The sequence below is a fragment of the Canis aureus genome, chromosome 19, assembly GCF_053574225.1.
Source record: "Canis aureus isolate CA01 chromosome 19, VMU_Caureus_v.1.0, whole genome shotgun sequence".
NCBI classification, from domain to species: domain Eukaryota; kingdom Metazoa; phylum Chordata; class Mammalia; order Carnivora; family Canidae; genus Canis; species Canis aureus.
Window position 1 is genome coordinate 10186548 of NC_135629.1, and position 19964 is coordinate 10206511.

Genomic DNA, 19964 nt, shown 5'->3' on the forward strand with positions numbered 1-19964 from the left:
CTTCTCAAATCCCATTCTGCAGGTGGGGAAATTGAGGCTCTAGGAGGTTAGGTGGCCCACCCAAGGTTGGGCTGGGAAGTGAAGGAGCCCAACCTGACTCCAAAACCATGTCATTGAGCATGCCCATTACACCGGCACCCGCAGTAGGATCCCACGATGAAGGCAGCTCGTGGCCTGTTGCAGTCCAAGACTCTGGGCCTTTCCTTTCTGATGAACTCTGGGTGGATCTTCATGCAGGGGCTTCCTTGCAGAAGAGAATGAGGTCCCCTGCCAGCCTCGGGGAATCCCTTACTCTCACCCTAAGCTCTCAGCACTCAGTGCTGGCCTCTTGCTCATTTCAGGCCCCAGTACTGTGAAACCTCCTGGCAGGCTCAGTCTGGTATGCAGCCCATCCCCTGTCCACTTGCTCCTAGCAGCCATGCTCACTTGAGAACCTCAAATCAGAGGCCTCTCTCATTCCTTCAACAAGAATGTGGGAAGCACCTTTGTGTGCACTGTACCCCAGGGTAGCTTCTGGGGAAACGGATGGATAAGACCCAGTTCCTACCCTCAAGCTGCTCACAGTCTCATTGCACAAAATGATCGCTTCAGATTTCTGAAATCAACTTTGACTCATTATGACAATGATTAACAGGACAGTGTCTTTGTGCCGCAGAGGCATAAAGAAAGGGACATTATAACCGTTTGTCTGCTTTGCTAGCCACAGAGCCATCCATTGCTGGACTGTCCACTTCTGGGCTTATCTGTGTAGGACTCTTTGTTTGCAAGTGACAAACTATTCGATCCAAATGGCCTTTACGAAAAGAGAATTTATTGGCTCACATAACTGGAAACTCTGGCTGGGACTGGCTTCAGATACAAGAGGATGAGAGAATATGAGTGTTGCCTCCAGGCCGTGGTTCTCTGTGTCCCTCAGGTTGGCTCTACTCAGCTCCGCACGTTCTTGTGCTCACAGAGGCTGTCTGCTATCTCGTGACCGCCTGCCTGGGGGCTGCAGACGCTCCCTTTGTCTGCACCTCCTCAGCGTCCATACAATGCAGGTCCTAGGTTTGCCTCACACTGGCCAGAGCCGAGCTGCAGGTTTGCTCCAGGAGCGCAGCCTGAGGGATAGGTTAGAACAATGGGCCTAAGCAACGCCTGGTTCGCCTGGTTCCCAGGGTGGTGTAGACTCCACGCAAACCCTGTGTTCGTAAAGAGTAGCTGCCCAAAGGAGATCCTAGGGCCTGTCCTTAGCCTAGAGACCCAAGAGAAATGATAAATGGAGGTTGTTTTTGGTGAATACTTTTTAGAGTGATTAGTTATGCAACAAGAGCTAACCGATACCCTAGAAAAATGCCCTGCAAATATACTGAAGCTTTGCACTTACGCAAGGACTACAGATCACCTAATAATAAAGCTAGTATTCATAGAATGCATGTTCTATGTTCTTCCTATAAACACAGTACAAAGTACTTCCCATCTTTCACGTTGAACCCTTAAAACAACCTACAGGGGTGGATTATTTTCGCATCCCTATTTTGCATATGAGGTGATTGATGTGCAGGAGCTTTAGGCCCAGGATTCCGTAACAGCTCCAGTGCCAGAGCCCAAACCCCTCTGCCACCCTGCCTGCCAGACGGAATGTAGGAACCACCTACTGGCTCAGCCCTTTCAGGCCAGGCAGGATTATGTGGTCTCCAAAACCCTGGACGAAGGGAGGCCTCGTTGCCCTGACAACCACGTTAAGATTAAAGTTTATGCCAGCTTCTCCTGGAAACCCATTAACTCTGTTACTTACCAATTTATTTTAAACTCTAATATTGAGAAGAGGGATTATTATGGATTCTTTGCATGAATGCCATATTTATTTTCTCGTATTTTTTTTAAACCAACTCCCCAAAGAACATATGGATTTATAGTAGGTGAGATGGGGATCCCTGGGTGGCTCAGTGGTTTAGCGCCTGCCTTCGGCCCAGGGCGCGATCCTGGAGTCCCGGGATCGAGTCCCACGTCGGGCTCCCTGCGTGGAGCCTGCTTCTCCCTCTGCTTGTGTCTCTGCCTCTCTCTCTATATATGTTTCATGAATAAATAAATAAAATCTTTAAAAATATATATATAGTAGGTGAGATGTTCACTTTCCGGATGGAGAAGCTGGGGGACAGAGAGGAGCCAGGACTTGCCCAAAGTTCCAGGATCACATTGAGGGAGGGAAGACACCTCTGTCTTCTTGGTCCTGGGCCCATGTTCTCTGGGATCTAGCTGTCCCTCCACCATACCACACTCCCACATTTTACATTGACTAGTGTCTTGGTGAGCTTTTGGGCATGGGTGCAGGTGCAAAGGCCCTGAGTTCAGACAGACTTGAGTGTGGCCCCTAGCCATGACTTGTATCAGCAGGTTGACCTTGGCAAGCAATGAACCTCCCAGAGCCTCTGTGTCCTCAGGAATGTGGGACTAGTGAGAGACTACTTTCAGGGTGGTCTGAAGTCTGGAGAGTTAGGGCTCAGGTCAAGTACACCATGCTCGGTCAAGCACACTGCAAATGCTGCAGCATTAGTCCCTGGGCTCTTCACTCATTGAAGAGGTTTTGCTCTATCCCTCACTATCTGAGAAGGGAGAGTGTGTGACAGAGCATCTGATGAGTGGTTGAACTAAATGAGCTTTAAGGAAAAATCTTGAACTAGGATCCTGCCATTTGCTGGCTACCAGATTTGGAACAAGCCCATTCCTCGGGTTGGGCCTCAGTTTTCTTATCTATAAAATAAGGGGGGTGGGGACACTGATCTTGACTTCTAGATCTGAGGGCTCACTTGGTGTCTTGGTAGGAGGCTATAGAAGCACACATGGGAAATGGCAACCATCCCCTGCCATGCCCACCCTGCTGTTTACAGGGAACATCCTGTCACCCTGTGGCTTCAATGGCCATGTGTAGTGTCATGTCACCTCATCTCTTGGGCCCAATTGATTGGAAGAATGGCAGTTGAGCCAAATGCAGTTGATGGTGAGTTGTTTAGCAGCCTTGGCCCTTGGTAAGCTGGGTCAATAAATGGCCTTTTTAAAGGAAGTTTGACCTGCAAGTAAGAAAATAACCTCTTGGTAGGAGGAGAAGTAGGTGAATGGCCACAATGCTGAGGAGATTGGCAAGGAGGCCCTTATGGACCATATAGAGGCTGAAGTCATGAGGGAGGAGACTCTGTGAACATGAGAAAGCCGGTGGAGCTGGTGAGACAATGGAAGCAACCATAGCCTTTGAGAGTCAAACCATTTGGTAACTACCCTATGCCTCTTCTTCACTGGAAGACTTTACACTCAACACCTTTACTTGGTGTAACTTGAGTAGGTTTCTGTTTCTTGCAATCAATAGGAAGGAGAGGAAAGCATGGTAACAGCCAACATGTTTGGAGCACTTACTATGTTCCAGGCATTCTCCTAAGCCCTTCCCCCATATAAATTAATCATTCACCCTCTCGACCACCCTATAAAGTAGGTTCTATCGTTATTCCCAGTTTACTCATGAGGAAATAGCACAAAGAGGGTAAGTAATTTACTGTCATGTGCTGCTAGGAGGTCAGACCTTAGTCTCATGCTCCAGCCAGGTCTTTCTATTCCTTCCCAGACTGGAGGACCAGACCAGACGCTGGACATGACTTGGAACAGAGAACTGCATGTAACTGAGCTTTGCAGGTCCCAGTGTGTTTGACCCAAGATACCTCACCTGGGGGCGCCCTTGTGCCTGGCACCAGGGCAGATGTGGTGGGATGGGTGGTGTGCAGCTGCTGGCTGTTGCTCAGACTACCTCAGAAGAAGACAGGATGGATTCAGGCTTCTGGGCCATCTTGCCTCAGGCTGTGACCATGGTCCTCTGCATGAATGAACATCTCAGGTTGGACAATTCTCTAGAGAAAGAGGGTGTGTGGATAGGAAGGAAAACCCTCCTAACAGGCACCTATCCCCTCTCCCCAGCCCTGGAGGCCTAGCAGTGACCCTGCTGGCATCTAGTCCCTGCAGCTGCAGGGGCCCCACCCCTGGGAGGCTGTGCAAGGGACTTTAGCAGAGCAGGGATGTTAGGGAGGAGCAGGGAGGGGATGCATCAAAAAGAGACCACTAGCCACAGAGGTGGCGGCTCTCCTGGCAGTGAGTGGGGATTGTGTCTAAGGAAGCGATGCTAGGGAGAGGCAGAGAGGAGGAGAAACTTCCCAGGCCATTTGGGCCACCTCAGCAAGTCCAGCCTGAGATTCCAGAAACAAATAATGAGAGAGGGGCGCCTTACAGAACCAGCACCAGGCAAATCCCATCCTGCTCACCTGCCACCTCCTCAGCCACTCCAGAGGGCCTGGAATCTCCACTCCAAATGCCGCAAAGCTCCGGGGGACTGGCCCCTGCCCATCTGGCCCACCCTGACCCCTCTTCCTCTGTCATTCTCCACCTGAGCTCTCCTCCCCTTGGACCTGCCGTGAGAGCCACATACCTCTGGGCCCTTAGCCCCCGGCCTGCAATGCTCCTTCCAGCCTCTTCTTGCTGCCGCCTCTCCTGTACAGTTTCTATTCAAATGTCATTGCCTCCCAGGGGCCTCCTCTGACTACCTAGTCACCATAAGGCTTGTTTGTTTTACTTTTTAAAATATTTATTTATTTATTTTAGAGAGAGAGTGTGTGTGCACATGAGAGGGGGAAGAGGGAGAGAGAGAGAGAGAGAATCTCAAGCAGACTCCCTGCTGAGCACAGATCCTGATGCTGGGGCTCGATCTCACGACCCAAGATCATGACTTGAGCTGAAACCAAGAGTGGGACAATGAGCCATCCAGGTGCCCAAGGCTAATTTGTTTTAGTTTCCTCATTGCACCTATCATCATTGCAATTTATTTTGTTTACCTATGTATTATCTCTCTCCCCCAAACTAGCATGTTTGAAATGTTAAAAAATCTAGGGTTTTGTCTATTTGTCTACACTATCTCCAGGAGGTGGTGTGATGCCTAGGACCTAGCAAGTGCTCAATGAATATTTATGCATGAAATGAATACTCATGCACAACTGGGGGCAAGTGCCATTTCTGAGTGAGGAGGCTGTGGTAATTAAACAAAATCAAATCTTTGGCTGTCATTCACTCATTTGACAGATTGTTCTTGAGCACCTACTGTGTGCCAGGCATGGAGCTGGGTACTGAGGATATAGCTGTAAGTGAAGCGGACCAAGATCCCTTTGGAGTTCACGGTCAGACAAAAATGAATGGGAAATACTAAGAGTGTGGGGAGGGAGGATACTGGGTGCTGCCATAGTCTGGGAGGTTGGAACAGCCCCTTTGAGGAGATGAAGTTCAAACTGGAAACAGAAGCCCGAGCCCTGCACTGTGTGCAAGGGTGAGGGTGGGCTTGGAGGGGGGGCCAGGTGGGCAAACATCATGGACAGATTCCCTGAGGTGAGAAGGAGCCTGGCACAGGGGAATGGAGAAGGTGAGTGTGGGGCTGTAAGGTGAGAGATGAGAAAATGAGCTGGTGGGGAGGAGGGTATATGCAGAGTCCTTTTGAGAATTTTGTTCTAAGAGCAATAAGAAACTTTGGAAAGTTTTAATAGGGGCATTACTTGAACCTGTTGATGTTAAAAAATGAATCTCTGGCTTCTAGATCACAGCTGCTTTTTAACAAAGGGGAGTTGGGTGATGATTGGGGATCCAGGTATTGTGGGGGCCCAGGTCATAATGAACCTGTTTCTCTTCACCTGAAGTCTGACGAAGGAGGAAGAGGAGGGCAATCGTTGTTATTTATGGGCCTTGAGCACCGCCACCCAATTTTGTTTCTGGACTTCCAGCTTTGCTCCCTGTCTTCATCCACATACTACCCATCAAACCTCTCAAGGGGTTTATCTGAATTCTTCTCAACATGGAGATCATTGGTCCAGGCATGGAGTAGACCTGCAGACCTACTTTATAGGCAACTTACAGAGTCCTGTCATGTGTAGAATATGATTTCCTTCTTCACGTGCACAGCCTTTTTTATTTTTTATTTTCCCATGCCCATTCTTTAAACTGAACCTATACCAGTGCTTCTAGATCTCTGATGCCCTGATAAATAGCCCTGTCTCCTTTATGTCATGCTGTTGAGGAATGCATTAAGTTAGGACTCAAAACCCCAACTCAGCTAGCATAAATGTAAAGGAATAATTTTTGCCCCTCATCTGAATGAAAAGAAAATTAAGATTCAGGCAGGACTGGATCCAGGTGCTCCAACAATGTCAACAAACTTCTGTCTCTCTACCTCTCAGCTCTGCTTTCCTTCAAGGCTGACTCTTTCCAAGTGATGACAAGGATGACCCAAAGCAATTCCAAGTGTACATCGTAGCATTCAGCTATACCAGCAGAAAAAAGAGTATATTCTCTTTTCCAGTAGATGAGTGAAAGTTGCAGAATTTTCTCTGATTGGTCTAGCTTGAGTCACAAGCTTACCCTTAACCAATCCCCAAATGGAGGGCAGACCTTGTTGTCATTGACCAGGTCTAGTCACTTGCCTATTTTTGAGCTCGTGGTTGATGTCATCAACCTCACCTGACCACCGATTGAGAATAAGGTAAGAGAGTGGTTCTCCAAAAGGAAGAGATGGATTCTACTATCAGAAAAATGATGCCAGGCAAGCAAACCCCAGGAGCCAATCAAGAACCCCATGGTCCAGGGGGTGCTCTTGGGAAATGCGTTCAGAGCATGATCTTGGTCATTCCTTGCCACCCTTCCCTTCGGCAGGTGCCGAGACTCCTGTCAATGGCAGGATGATACACCCTCTCTCTCGCAAAATGCTTTGTCTTTCTGCAGCGCCCATTGCCAAAGAAGCGTACTGTAGATATGAATAGGACTCAGGTTATGGCCAGACTGCCTGGGTTTAAATCCTGGCCTCTCCTTACCAGCTGAGAAACCTCAGAAGAGTTTTTTACTAGCTCCATCACTCAGTTTCCTCACCCTAAAAGTAGAGACCATAGCAGTACTCGCCCTGTAGGCTTGTCGAGAGAAGTAAGTTATGACACACAGGATGCAGGCGATGGTGCTGAGTACAGAGAAAAACCCTCAAGAGAAGTAGCTGCTCTAAACCTCTAATTATGATCTTGCTTTATGGAGAGGCTTAATTTCTGTGCCCTAGTCTCAAGGCCACAGTCATCATTTCCCCCAGCAGATGCCAGGGCCTTCATGTAAATCAGACAAGCTGACTGCCTGCTTCCATCCCAGGCTCCACAGGGGAGCGGGGAGATACATAAGTATGTTCACGTTGAACACCTACTAGGTGCCAGGCACAGTTCTAAGCAACTTATATAGACTCTCAGTCTTATCCAACGGAAAAGCTATAAGGTATGATCTATGATTAGCCCCAGGAGTTCCGAAAGGTAAAGGAAATTTCCCAAGATCATATAGTTGGAAAGTGTGTAAACCTGAATGTAGAAGAGGTCAAATGACACCACGAAAGTGATAGCTCCCCTGACCTCCATATTAATTTGTTTCCAACATGCCCAGCCAAGGCCTCCATTCCAGTGACATCAAACATAAAGACACCCGTGTTAACATGGGACCCTGTCCCCCAAGACAGAAGCTTCTGGAGATGCCCCGTCCAGGCTCCCAGATACACAAGAGCCTGCAGGAGGGGGGTGGATTTGACTCTTTATCCCCTGTAGGTCCAACTCAGGGTCCTTTAGTAAGTTGGCGTTCACTAAAGGTGGATTAGATGCAAGGATGATGAAGTAAATGAATAAAGAATAAATGGGCTGATGATTCTGCATTTCTAAGGCGAAGCTTGGGTGCACATCCAGCTCAGTACTCTACTGTCCCCATGTGGCCATTTGTAAAATGGCAGGTAGGATCAATGGTCTCCAATTTTTAGTGTGAAAAACTTCAAACACGCAGAATACAGGGAAGAGTGTTAATTAGCCCATTATGTCTATCCTTGGTTTAACAATTATTTGCTTTTTTTCTGAATTTGCTTTATCTTTTTAAAATGTCAAATGAATCACCGACCTTGTGGCACTTTACTGTGAACTGCATCAGCATGTATCTCTAAAAATGACATTTTCCTACATGATGACAATCCCATTGTCAACCTAATAAAATTAATAATAACTTCTAAATCTAGTGTAATACCTAATTCATAGTCAAAATTCATTGATCATGCCCAAGAATTTCTTTGAAATGTTACTTGGTTCAAATCAGCGTCCAAACAAGGGTTATGTCTATGAAGTCTTTTTTATTCTAGAACAGTGACTTTGGCTCATGACCCATTGAACAACTCTGATTCATTGTCTTGTAGAATGCTCCATGGTCTGGATTTGTCTGGTTGCTGTCTCAAGTTGTCAATTTCCTGGTTGCTGTCGACCATGTATGTGTTACAAACTAGAAGTTGGATCCAAATATTTGATTATATTCAGGTTCACCATTCTTGGCACGAATGCTCCCTAGATGATGTGTGCTTCAAATTGTATCACATCTGGAAGTGTGTGCTGTGTGGTACTCACTTGTACAGATGATAAGATTGCCCAGTAAGTTCAAGGGGATTCACCTTCATCCTTCCATTGAAAAGCTGAGCTTTTCCTATGAGCAGCAAGTAAATTTTGGTCTGATCATTTGGAACCTGATAAATATCCAGTTCTATTAGTTTTTGTTTTTTGTTTTTTTTTAATTTTTTTAAATTTATTTATGATAGTCACAAAGAGAGAGAGAGAGAGAGAGAGAGAGAGAGAGAGAGGCAGAGACACAGGCAGAGGGAGAAGCAGGCTCCATGCACCGGGAGCCCGACGTGGGATTCGATCCCGGGTCTCCAGGATCGCGCCCTGGGCCAAAGGCAGGCGCTAAACCGCTGCGCCACCCAGGGATCCCCAGTTCTATTAGTTTTTGACAGCTTCCTTACTTGGGGCACTATAAGATGCTCCAAGCTCATCTTGTACCTCTTCTGCCCCAGACCTCAAATCAGCCATGTCTTCAGGGTGCCCAGATTCCTTTCCATGGAAACAGTGCTTAGAGACAACAGTCCATGTGTTAGCAAGCAGTGGAGTTGATTGGAACCCAGACAGCCTGACCTCAGAGCTAGTGCTTTTTCTTTTTTCTTTTCTTTTCTTTTCTCTTTTTCTTTTCTTTTCTTTTCTTTTTTTTCTTTCTTTTTTCTTTTCTTTCTTTTTTCTTTTTTCTTTCTTTCTTTCTTTCTTTCTTTCTTTCTTTCTTTCTTTCTTTCTCTCTCTCTCTCTCTCTCTTTCTTCTTTCTCTTTTTTTAGAGCTAGTGCTCTTAACCTCTATGCCCTCTGGTTAACAATGTGTATTAGTGACAATGATAGTAATAATTGTGACTGTTACTCCTATTGCCATAGCCAGTTACTCCTTGTCAGATGCCTGCTAGGTGCTTCCCAACATTTAAAAAATGTAATCATTAAGGCAACACTCAGAGGTAGGCAGTCTTATTCTTACCTTACAGAAAAGGAAACTGAGGCTCTGAAAGATAAGTGGCTCATGGTAAGTGGAAGGGTGTGGACACAAATTGGGATCTGTGTGACTCTCAGTCCTGTCCCTTAGACACTAAAGGCCATATTGGTTGGTAAGAATTCTGGCTTTGGTGATTTCCACACTGTCTCCTTTCATTGGTCCCTTGCTCTGTTCCCTTTGCCCTACTCACTCCCTGTGTCCCTGAGCCCCAGAGTCCTGACACTCATTTGGTGCTCCATCCTGTGAGTGCTTGTGGGGGCCCTTTCTACATTTATAGCTGTGCAAGGGTAGGGATGGCCCTGTTGGGAGACTAAGTAATTGCCATAAAGCGTCTTTGAGGTACAACCTGCTTTAACACCCCCAGAGAAACATTCAACTCTCCCAGGGAGCTCTGGAAATCTAAACAGCCTTCAAGAACCAAAGAATTGAAGCTTGAGTGGGGGATGTGTATCCGGATATTATGATAGATGGTGGAGGCACAGGACTCAGCTACACATCCTTCGATTTGTTCCTTGGGTAGATGGCTTCCTACTTGAAAGGAGGAAAGGCTGAAGCCTATAGAGAAAAGAGTTGAGTATGAGTTGTTGTTCACAAGAAGGGCTGTCATGCCCCTGGGGCCCATAAAGTCTGGCTAGAGATCAGAAGTAGAGGGGAGATAAATTTTTGGATCAGAGAGCAAACACTGCAATGGGGAAGAGGAGGCACCAATAAGACTAGGGCTTGTGCAGTTCTGTGTCTGGGGGCTCCCAAGCCAGACTCCAGGCAGGATTCCTGCGAAGGGGCACTGTGATTTTTGCTCAGTGTAGCAATTAGCCATTGCTGCTGTATAACAAGCCACTCCTAAACTTAGTGGCTTAAGATAATGAACATTTATTGTTTACCATGAGCCTGTGGGTGTATTGGGCATTTCTCTGGTCAGGGCTGGCTGAGCTGATCCCTGGGATGGCAGGTGATTTGGCTGGGGCTGGATGGTCTAGGATGGCCTCACTCCCATGTCTTGTAGATGGCTCGGTGTCAGCAAGGATGACAAAGAGGACTTGGCCACCTATCTTGCTGTCCAGGGAATCATTAGGGTTTGTTCACGTGGCAGGGGTAAGGTTTCCAAGAGAAGCAAGAGAGAGCGCAAGCTCCAGCCTCCGCTTGTTTCACCTTTGTTAATGTCATTGGCCAAAGCAGGTCACAGGGCCAAGCCCAGCTTCAAGGTGGGAAAAACAGCTCCACGTCCTGATGGAAGGAGTCATATCATAAAGAGGTGTGGCCACAGGGAGGGGAAAGAATTTACAACCATTTTTGCCATCTGCATGTTTACAGGCAGCCATTCCCTCTTTTACTGTACACAGCACTTAAACGTTCATCTGGGGTATCCACCCCTACTCCCAAACTCCCATCTAGACAGTCTGAGGCCCAATGATTGGCCGAAGGATGGGCATGTGACCCAATTCTAGCCAATGTGATTCAACCCGGTACTTTAGCTGGAGACTATTGGGAATGGCATCTTTTTTTCCTGCTCCGACAGCTATGCTAGAGGAGTATAGTCGTGGAGCTTCTGGAGGCTGTGTTTGCCCCTGCAGCAGGGGAGGCTGCTTGCACATTCAGCCAACACTGAAGAAGGCAGATCTAAGGCATCAAGAAAGAGACTGAGAGGAAAGAAAAGAGACTACTCTGATATCACCTAGATCAGGCCACACCTGAATGCCTACTCTTGGACTTTCCAGTTACATAAACTAATACATTCTCTTTTTTGATTAGGCCATTGTGAGTTGGCTTTCTAACTCAACACTTGTAACCAAGAGGATCCTGAGTTCTTCCTCTCTGATCTCGAAGCTCTTCTCATGTTTATTTCGTGATTTGGGCAGACAGTCTTAGTCTAGGTTACTGCTTGTTACCTCTGCCTGGGCCTATAGTAAGTTCTCAGTAAACATTCGTTCAAAGCACCCAGAGGAAGGCTTGGGACACCTCCTAAGAAGAGGCTGTGATGACAGGCTGGTAACAGTCTCAGGGAGAGGCTCCCAGATGTAGTGTTCTCAGAGGCAAGTGGAGCAGGTGATGGACACAGTCTGTCAATGTAATCTATGCCCCACTGGCTCCTGGGGCTGGGGCCCCAAGGTGGGCAGGGCGTGGGGAGCACAGGTGGTGAGAGCAAGGCAGGGTGGAGTCCATAGTAATCATGGAGCTCACAGCACTTTTACCTCCCCCTGACCACTGCCACCCTGGGTCTCTGCACAGCTGCCTCTGTCGTATTAGTTGGGTCCTGGCACCAACGTTACCCTCTCAGAGAGGACTTCCCACATCATCCAGTTTATAGTGCTCCCTACTCTTTGTTACATCATCCTTTTTTGCTTGCCTATCACTTACCATTTTATTAAGTTCTCTATTCATTTTCTTACATTTTTTTTTTCTGTCTGGGCCCCGTCTTTCCCCCAGGGTGTCAGCTCCTTGGGAGCAGGGACCAGGGCTCTCTTGTTCACCTCTGTGTTCCAGCACCTGGCACAGGTAAGTAGCGGCTCAATGGGGGAGGGGAAGAAGGGAGGAAAAGGGGAAAGAAGGGCTAAGTCCTGAGCTCCTTCAGTGTCCTCCCTCCCATGACCAGAGCACAGACGGGTCCTCAGGGGAAGAGCATGGGGAACAGAGAGGAATGTGATGAAGAGAGACACTGCAGAGGAACCCAGCGGGGCCTTGGGAAGCCTCAGGGAGCAGCCAGGCTGCCCCCCATTCCCCCCAGGGAGGATATTTCCCTGATTAAGGTTGTCAGATTTGGCAAATAAAACTATAAGATGTTCAGTTAAATTTATATTTCAGATAAACAGTGGATCTTTTTTGTTTAAAGATTTTATTTTATTTTTAAGTAATCTCTGCCCAATGTGGGGCTTGAACTCATAACCCCGAGATCAAGAGTCCCATGCTCTACAGACTGAGCCAGCCAGGACCCCCTGTCTCCTCCAGTGAATCTTTTTTAAAGTATAAATATGTCGTGTACAATATTTGGGATATATTTGTATTAAAAATTGTTTGGTGTTTATCTGAAATTGAAATTTACAGGGCATCCTATATTTTCTCTGGTGGCCGTACCCCAGACCTTCACTTTGGGCTAAGTGCAAAGAGAGATTCTACTGAGCAGCCGGCTTTTTGATATGGAACGTTTTGTTTCACTCCCGAATAAGAAGTAAAGTCTCTTTATTGATCTAACAGAAGGAGAATGTCCATGAAAACAGCAGCTTGTTAGGGCAGATTGGCTCCAAGGGGGCAGATAAATACCGTGGGGAGGGCAAGACAGATGCCTTGTCCTGAAGTCAAAGCTGCTTTCAGAACCTCCTTGTGCTGTTGCTTGGACTTTCCTCCCTGGGCCCAGAAGTGGGCTTGAGGTGCTGCCGAAGAGGGCAGGAGGTGTACATGGTTCAGCCTGTGAGGGAAAGATTCACGGGGATGTGGGCTGATTCTGGTCATTCACTCCTTCAGTCTCGCTGAGCAGCTGGTGGCAGGAACTCGAAGATGGATGGCACTGGGCGCTGCCCCGGGGGCTCTCCAGAGACGGAGAGATGGATCTGGAGCCCAGGACCCACAAGTGATGGCTATCCCAAGTCTGTCTTCATGGTTGACTCAGTGGGAAGAATGCATTTCTTTCTCTTCCCCCCCCCCCGCCCGTCCTTATTCTTTTTCTTTTCTCCCTCTTCTTTTCCTCTCACTTTCTCAGTCTTTGTCATCTTGAACCTATAAGTACTAAAAAGGAAAGATGACTAGTGCAATCAGGCATGGGACCTGGTCTTAGTCTCTCCAAGCGCGGGTCCCCCACCCCACTACCTGCTTCCTGGGCAATACCATCAAGGACTGGAGGAGTTCATTTGTATGCCCTTTTCTGATTGATACAAACCCTTTGCAGCCTTCCATGCTCCACTCCTCTCGGCCACGCCCCACCAACCTGTTGGAGCCCCACAAAGGAAGGCATCCTGAGAGCCTCAAACCTCTAGCCCTTGGTCTTGTCTGCCCAATTATTCCTCAGTAAAGTGTCGGAGGATGATCCTTTATGGTTTGGGATTAAAAAAACCAGATTCCAGGCTGGACTTTGCCACTGACAAACTGTGATCATGAATGAGTCCCTCTGCTTCTCTGAGACTCAGTTGCCTCATCTATAAAATGGGAATAATTCTCATGATGAGGTGTGGGGGTTTTGTTTTCTGTTGTTGTTATTGTTTGTTTTTTTTATTCTTACTTTAATATTTTATTTATTTATTCATGATAGACAGAGAGAGAGAGAGAGAGAGAGGCAGAGACACAGGCAGAGGGAGAAGCAGGCTCCATGCCCGGAGCCCGACGTAGGACTCGATCCCGGGACTCCAGGATCACGACGCCCTGGGCCAAAGGCAGATGCTCAACCACTGAGCCACCCAGGGATCTCCCTTGTTTCTTTGTTTTAATTTTTTATTTTTTTAAAAGGTTTTGTTTATTTATTCATAGACACAGAGAGAGAGGCAGAGACACGGGCAGAGGGAGAAGCAGGCTCCATGCAGGGAGCCTGATGTGGGACTCGATCCCAGGTCTACCAGGATCACACCCCAGGCTGCAGGCGGCGCCAAACCACTGCGCCACCAGGGCTGCCCTTGTTTGTTTTTTTAGTGAGACTCTTCTGTAGTGGTTAATATGGACTTTTAAGCCAGACTGCCTGAATTCAAATCCTTCCTCTTCCACCTGCCAGCAGAATGCCCTAAACGAGTTATCTTTTTAGTTCTCTTTCTTAATTTGGTTGGAGTGAGTCTGAAATAAGTCAAATTATCTAAAAACACTGCAACAATGCTTTACATGCAAGCACGTAATGAATGTCAGTTATTATTGCAATAAGTATTAAAAGTCCTTTTTGTCCAAATGCTGTTAATATTATTATTGTTCAATGAATATTTGGGCATAGGTTGGGAAAAATCAATTGGGTGCCAGAGTTTCTTGTGAAGACAGTTCAAAGAAGTGAAGCCTTAACCTCTCTGAGCCTCAGCGTCTTTATCTGTATTATGGCAACAACTTTACCTCTGCCTGTTTCAGAGGGTAGCTCAAGTGCTTGAACAATGGTAAGTGCTTTAAAAAAAAAAAGTATTTGTTGAATGAATGAATGCCTGGACCATGTGGGGTACCAGTGGCAAGTAGCAGGGGTCTCCCTTGAGCAATGTAACTAAACTTACTGGCTATGAGACCTGATGCAATGGAGACCCTCATAAGGCAGTGGGTGAGTGCTGAGTCAAATACACAGACTGGGTGGTGTGCTGGTCAGCTTCACATTTGCATAATGGGCATTTTTTTTTCTTTTTTTTTTTTGGTAACAGGCATTCTTACACTGGTTGGTGAGAGTATAAATGTATAAATGTATTAGTATAAATCAGCCTTTTTGAAAAATCATTTAGTGCTAGTTATCATAATTTTAAAAGAGTACACAAATTCACAAATTGAGCCGGTAATTCCATTGATAGGAAATCATCCCCCAGATATCTTGGCCCAAACGCGCCAAGGTTCATATAGTGTGTTCATTGCAACTCTTTGCAATAATGGAAAACTGGAAATAACCTAAATGTCCTACAGTATGGGACCAGGTTAATAAATTATGATACATCTATGTTATAGACTACGTGGCTATTGAAAAGAATGAGGTAAATATGTACATCATTAATATGGAGAGGTCTTAAGATGTATAGTTAAATAAATAGAAAACTCAAGTTGACAAAGCTATGTATTTAATGTAATGATATGGGGGGGAGCAATTATTTGTATATCTGCACAGGAAATATCTGAAAGGCAACATGCCAGAGTTAAGGTGGTTTATCCCTGCAGAAAAGTAAAATAAATTAAAATTTTATCTTGAGAAAAGAAAGAACTATTTAAAGTCCAGAGGCCCTTATTTGTGACTCTACTCGTGTGCAAAACCTGATGTGCGCTTTATTTTTTTATTATTATTTTTTATTTATTTTTTTCGCTTTTTTTTTAAGATTTTATTTATTCATGAGAGACAGAGAGAGAAGCAGGCTCCGTGCAGGGAGCCTGACGTGGGACTCGAGGCCGGGTCTCCAGGATCACACCCCGGAACGAAGGCAGGGGGGCCAAACCGCCGAGCCACCTTAGGGAAGCTCGATGTGTGCTTTTTAACCGCTTAAAGGCTCGGAGAGGCCAAGGGAAGCTCCGCGCGTGCGCAGTGAGAGCGTCTTTGGCTGCGCTCCGCCCACGTACTACAACTTCCAGCAGGCTCCGCGCTCGCCTCAGGCGCGTCGCTGGCTGATGCTGTCATGCGTAGCGCGGGGAATTTCGAGTAGCGGCGGAGCGCGGGAGGCCAGTGGGTGCCGAGCCCCCCAGCTTCCTCAGGGCAGACCATGGACTCCCTAGTCGAGTCTCGGTGGCCTCCAGGCCTGGCGGTCATGAAGGTGAGTGCTCGGGGGGAGGTTGGGTGCACCGGGGTGTCCGCCGGAGGCCAGCCCCGCCTTGAGAGGGCAAGAGGAGGAGACGGGCGCCGCGAGCTGGGCCGGTTGCCGCTCAGCGACCCGGTGGTTTGGGCCTCGGTTTCCTGTTGCTGCGAAGTGGCGGGGTCCGGCCTCGGTCCCTTGTGGGGGGCACCGGCGCCGAGCCGTTCAGCCACGAGAGTAGCAATGACCTCGAGGGGAACGCCCCCCCCCCCCCCCCCGCAGTGACAGCGGCAGTGGCTGACGGGGGCGCACCTGCTCTGCCTGCTGCCTCGTCTCCCATCCCCTAGCGCTGGCTTGCCCTGGCGCCTCCCGGACGTGCCCCAACGCCTGACACTCGTGCGCCTCCCTCTGAAACGAGGAGACCAGGGCTCAGGCTCTGCTCCAGCCTTTCATCTCATTCCATCCTTTCCCTTCAGTGACACTGGTTTGTTTTTGGCCAAGGCATCCCAGGCCCGGTTACAGTGGCCGTGAGCCCTGGGTTCCTGCTGCGCTGCGGCAGCAGCAAACACACACGCTGGGCCGTGCGAGCTTAAGCATCGGTCGCTTGCTTTTTTTCCCCCCTCGTGCTCCGTAATTGTGTATTTCTGTTTGCGTGCAAGGTCACTTTCTGGTTCTGTTCCTCATTTTTGTAGATTTGGGGATTACGGTACCTGTCCCACTGACGCTGAAGACTGACTTTGAGGAGTAAGTGAAGGGATTTGGGGAAGGTTAGTAGAAGTATAAGGCGTTTCTTCTTGCCATCACCAGGGTCATCCACAGTGCTTGAGGACTTGAGATGGCCCCGTGGTGAAAAGCTGACGTTGTGGAAGCATCTAGGAAACATGTCGTTTTGGAGTTGTGACCTTGGGGTCAAGGTACCGTGGAGGAGGGACGCCTCGGTGGCTCAGCGGTTCAGCGCCTGCCTTTGACCCAGGGCCTGATCCTGGAGTCCCAGGATCGAGTTTCACATCGGGCTCCCGGCATGGAGCCTGTTTCTCCCTCTGCCTGTGTCTCTGCCTCTCTCTCTCTCATGAGTAAATAGTCTTTTTTTTTTTTTTTTTTAAGATTTTATTTATTTATTCATGATTGTCACACACACACAGAGAGAGAGAGAGAGAGAGAGAGAGGCAGAGACACAGGCAGAGGGAGAAGCAGGCTCCATGCCGGGAGCCCGACGTGGGACTCGATCCCAGGTCTCCAAGATCGTGCCCTGGGCCAAAGGCAGGCACCAAACCCCTGCACCACCCAGGGATCCTATAGATAGTGTCTTTAAAAAAAAAAAAAAAAAAGTACGGTGGAGGAGCACATAGATTTGAGATCCAGTGGTCTTGGTTTAAATCTAGCCGCTGGCTCTTATTTAACTGTGTGATCTTGAGTGGGTTACTTAACCTCTCTGAGCCAGAATTTCCTCAACTATAAAGTGGAGACAAAGAGAAATAGTTTATGGGATTGGTTAAATGAGTTGATGTGTGTAGATAGGGATCTTGTCTGGCTTATTATTCACTATGCTTACCAGTGCCTGACACATAGAACATGCTCAGAGATTATCTAATTGGTTGAAGGTTCTAAGTATCTGGAAGGTAGTAAGCATTCAGTTAATATGTCTTTATTATTATCATTTTTTAAAAAAGATTTTATTTATTCATGAGAGAGAGAGGGGCAGAGACACAGCAGAGCGAGAAGCAGGCTCCATGCAGGGAGCCAGATGTGGGACTTGATCCCGGGTCTCCAGGATCACGCCCTGGGCTGAAGCGGGGCTAAACCCCTGGGCCACCTGGGCTGCCCCTCTATTATTATCATTAGTACTTAACATGCAGTAAGTATTTCTTTCCCCCATTTTTATTTGTTATTTGGAAGATTGAATTGGATAAAGGAAGTCAAAGCTCTGCGGCTTGTAAAGCTTCTTGGTTTGTAGATTTAAGCTTATTTTACCACGACTTCCACAGTGTTCTTTAGAGGCAGATTCCATGTACTTAGAGGCAGGATTTGATGTCTCACCACAGCATTGAATATAGGGTTCAGCACCCAAGAGTGTGCAGAGATGGAGTTGATTGAGCCCATATTAGAATCATGGTGGAAAGCCAGCCCCTGCTAGTGTTTTCTATTTTTCTAATAGCTCTGTATTTTATTTTTACCGTTTGTACTTATTAATACTCTTTGTTTTGCCCACCTCTCACCTTCCTAGCAACCACAAGTTCTCTGTATTTAAGAGTCTGGCTTTTTTGTTTGTTTTGTTTTTTAGATTCCACATAAAAGTGAAATGGTATGGTATTTGCCTTTCTGTCAGACTTACTCACTTGGCATACATAATACCCTCTAGGTCCATCCGTGTTGTCACAAATGGCAAGATCTTATTCTTTTTTATGGCTGAGTAATATTACATTGTATATATATATGTACCACATCTTCTCTATGCAACCACTGACATTGGTTGCTTCCCTATCTTGGCTATTGTAAATAATGCTGCAATAAACATATTGCATATGTCTTTTCAAATTGGTGTTTTCATTTTCTTTGGGTAAATACTTTGTAGTGGAATTACTGGATCATGTAATATTTCTGTTTTTAACTTTTTGAACCTCCATAGTGTTTTCCATAGTGGTTGCAGCAATTTACACGTTCCTACCAACAGTGCAGCAGGGCTCCCTTATCTTTACATCCTCACCAACACCTGTTATTCCTTGTTTTTTGATACTAGCCATTCTAACTGGCATGAGATGATGTCTTATGGTAGTTTTTTTTTTTTTTTAATTTTTTTTAAAATTTTTTATTTATTTATGATAGTCATCACACAGAGAGAGAGAGAGAGAGGCAGAGACACAGGCAGAGGGAGAAGCAGGCTCCATGCACCGGGAGCCCGACATGGGATTCGATCCCGGGTCTCCAGGATCACGCCCTGGGCCAAAGGCAGGCGCCAAACCGCTGCGCCACCCAGGGATCCCCTTATGGTAGTTTTGATTTGCATTTCCCTCATGATTAGTGATGTTGAGCATCTCTCCCTGTGTCTGTTGACCATTTGTATATCTTTTTTGAAAAAATGTCTATTCAGGACCTCTGCCCATTTTTAAATGGGATTATTTAGGGGCTTTCTTTGGTATTGAGTGTGTAAATTCTTTATTTTAGATATTAACCCCTCATTGGATATATCATTTGCAAACATCTCCCATTCCCTGGGTTGCCTTTTTTTCTTCATGGTTGCTTTTGCTGGATAAAAGCCTTTTATTTTGATGTTTTCCCAATAGTTGATGTTTGCTTTTGTTTCCCTTGTCTGAAGAGACATAGCTATAAATATGTTGCTAAGGTAATGTCCAAGAGATTACTGGCTGTTGTTCCTTTTAGGAGTTTTATGGGTTCAGGACTCACATTTAAGTCTTTAATCCACTTTGAACTTACTTTGTATATGGTATAAGAAAGTGGTCCAGTTTCATTTTTTTTGCGTGTAGCTGTTTAATTTTTCCAACACCATTTGTTGAAAAGACTGTTCTTTCTCCTTTGTGTAGTCTTGCTTCCCTTGCTGTAGATTGACTGACTGTAGAGGTATGGATTTATTTGTGGACTCTCTATCCTGTTCCAGTGATCAATGTTTTTTAATCCCTTTATTATACACCTACCAATTTCTCATCTAGTTTTTGCTTGAACTTTTTCCAGGGACAAGGAATTAGCTGCTCCCAGAAGTAGTTCTATTTGAAATTCTTTCTTACACGAAATAGAAATCGGATTCTACAACCATGGTTGCTAACCTAGGATTCATAGAAAGACTTTCATATCCAGAATTATTTATAAAATTTTTGTTTGTATGTTTTTCTGAGAGTTCATGGTTTTTATTTATATATTTAAAGGGATCTGTGACCCCAAAAACTTAAGAACCTTTCCACTAATTATTAAGTCTTTTCATTGATTGCCTACTTCCCCCTTCCACTTCCCCTCTTCTAAGTTGAAAAAATCCTAGAGCAGTCATTTGACCACTCTGATTTACTGCAGTGCATGTTATGGTCTTGAAAGGGCATGACTAGAAATTTGGATAAGAATGTTATAGCTCGTGTGATACAGTGTGACATTCCACAGATCTTGGCCAGTATGTATCAGAACCACTCCTCCAGAAAGGATAGTTATATAGAAGAAAGCACTCTGACTTCC

At 46.4% G+C, this 19964-nt stretch overlaps 1 protein-coding gene across 7 annotated transcripts in view; it reads left to right on the plus strand.

Moving 5' to 3' along the window:
- Positions 1 to 15647: 15647 nt before the first annotated feature.
- The window catches only part of RAD18 (RAD18 E3 ubiquitin protein ligase), a 107264-nt gene continuing 102947 nt past the window's right edge, over positions 15648 to 19964 (plus strand). For 4 of the 7 annotated variants that reach the window (XM_077857969.1, XM_077857970.1, XM_077857975.1 and 1 more), the window contains exon 1: positions 15650 to 15809. In XM_077857969.1, coding sequence (XP_077714095.1) covers positions 15759 to 15809 — 51 coding nt within the window. In that variant the 5' untranslated portion in view covers positions 15650 to 15758. Of the gene's footprint in view, positions 15810 to 16480; positions 16556 to 19964 lie in introns of all 7 variants that reach the window. The other 3 variants (XM_077857974.1, XM_077857973.1, XM_077857971.1) reach the window with 3 other exon arrangements.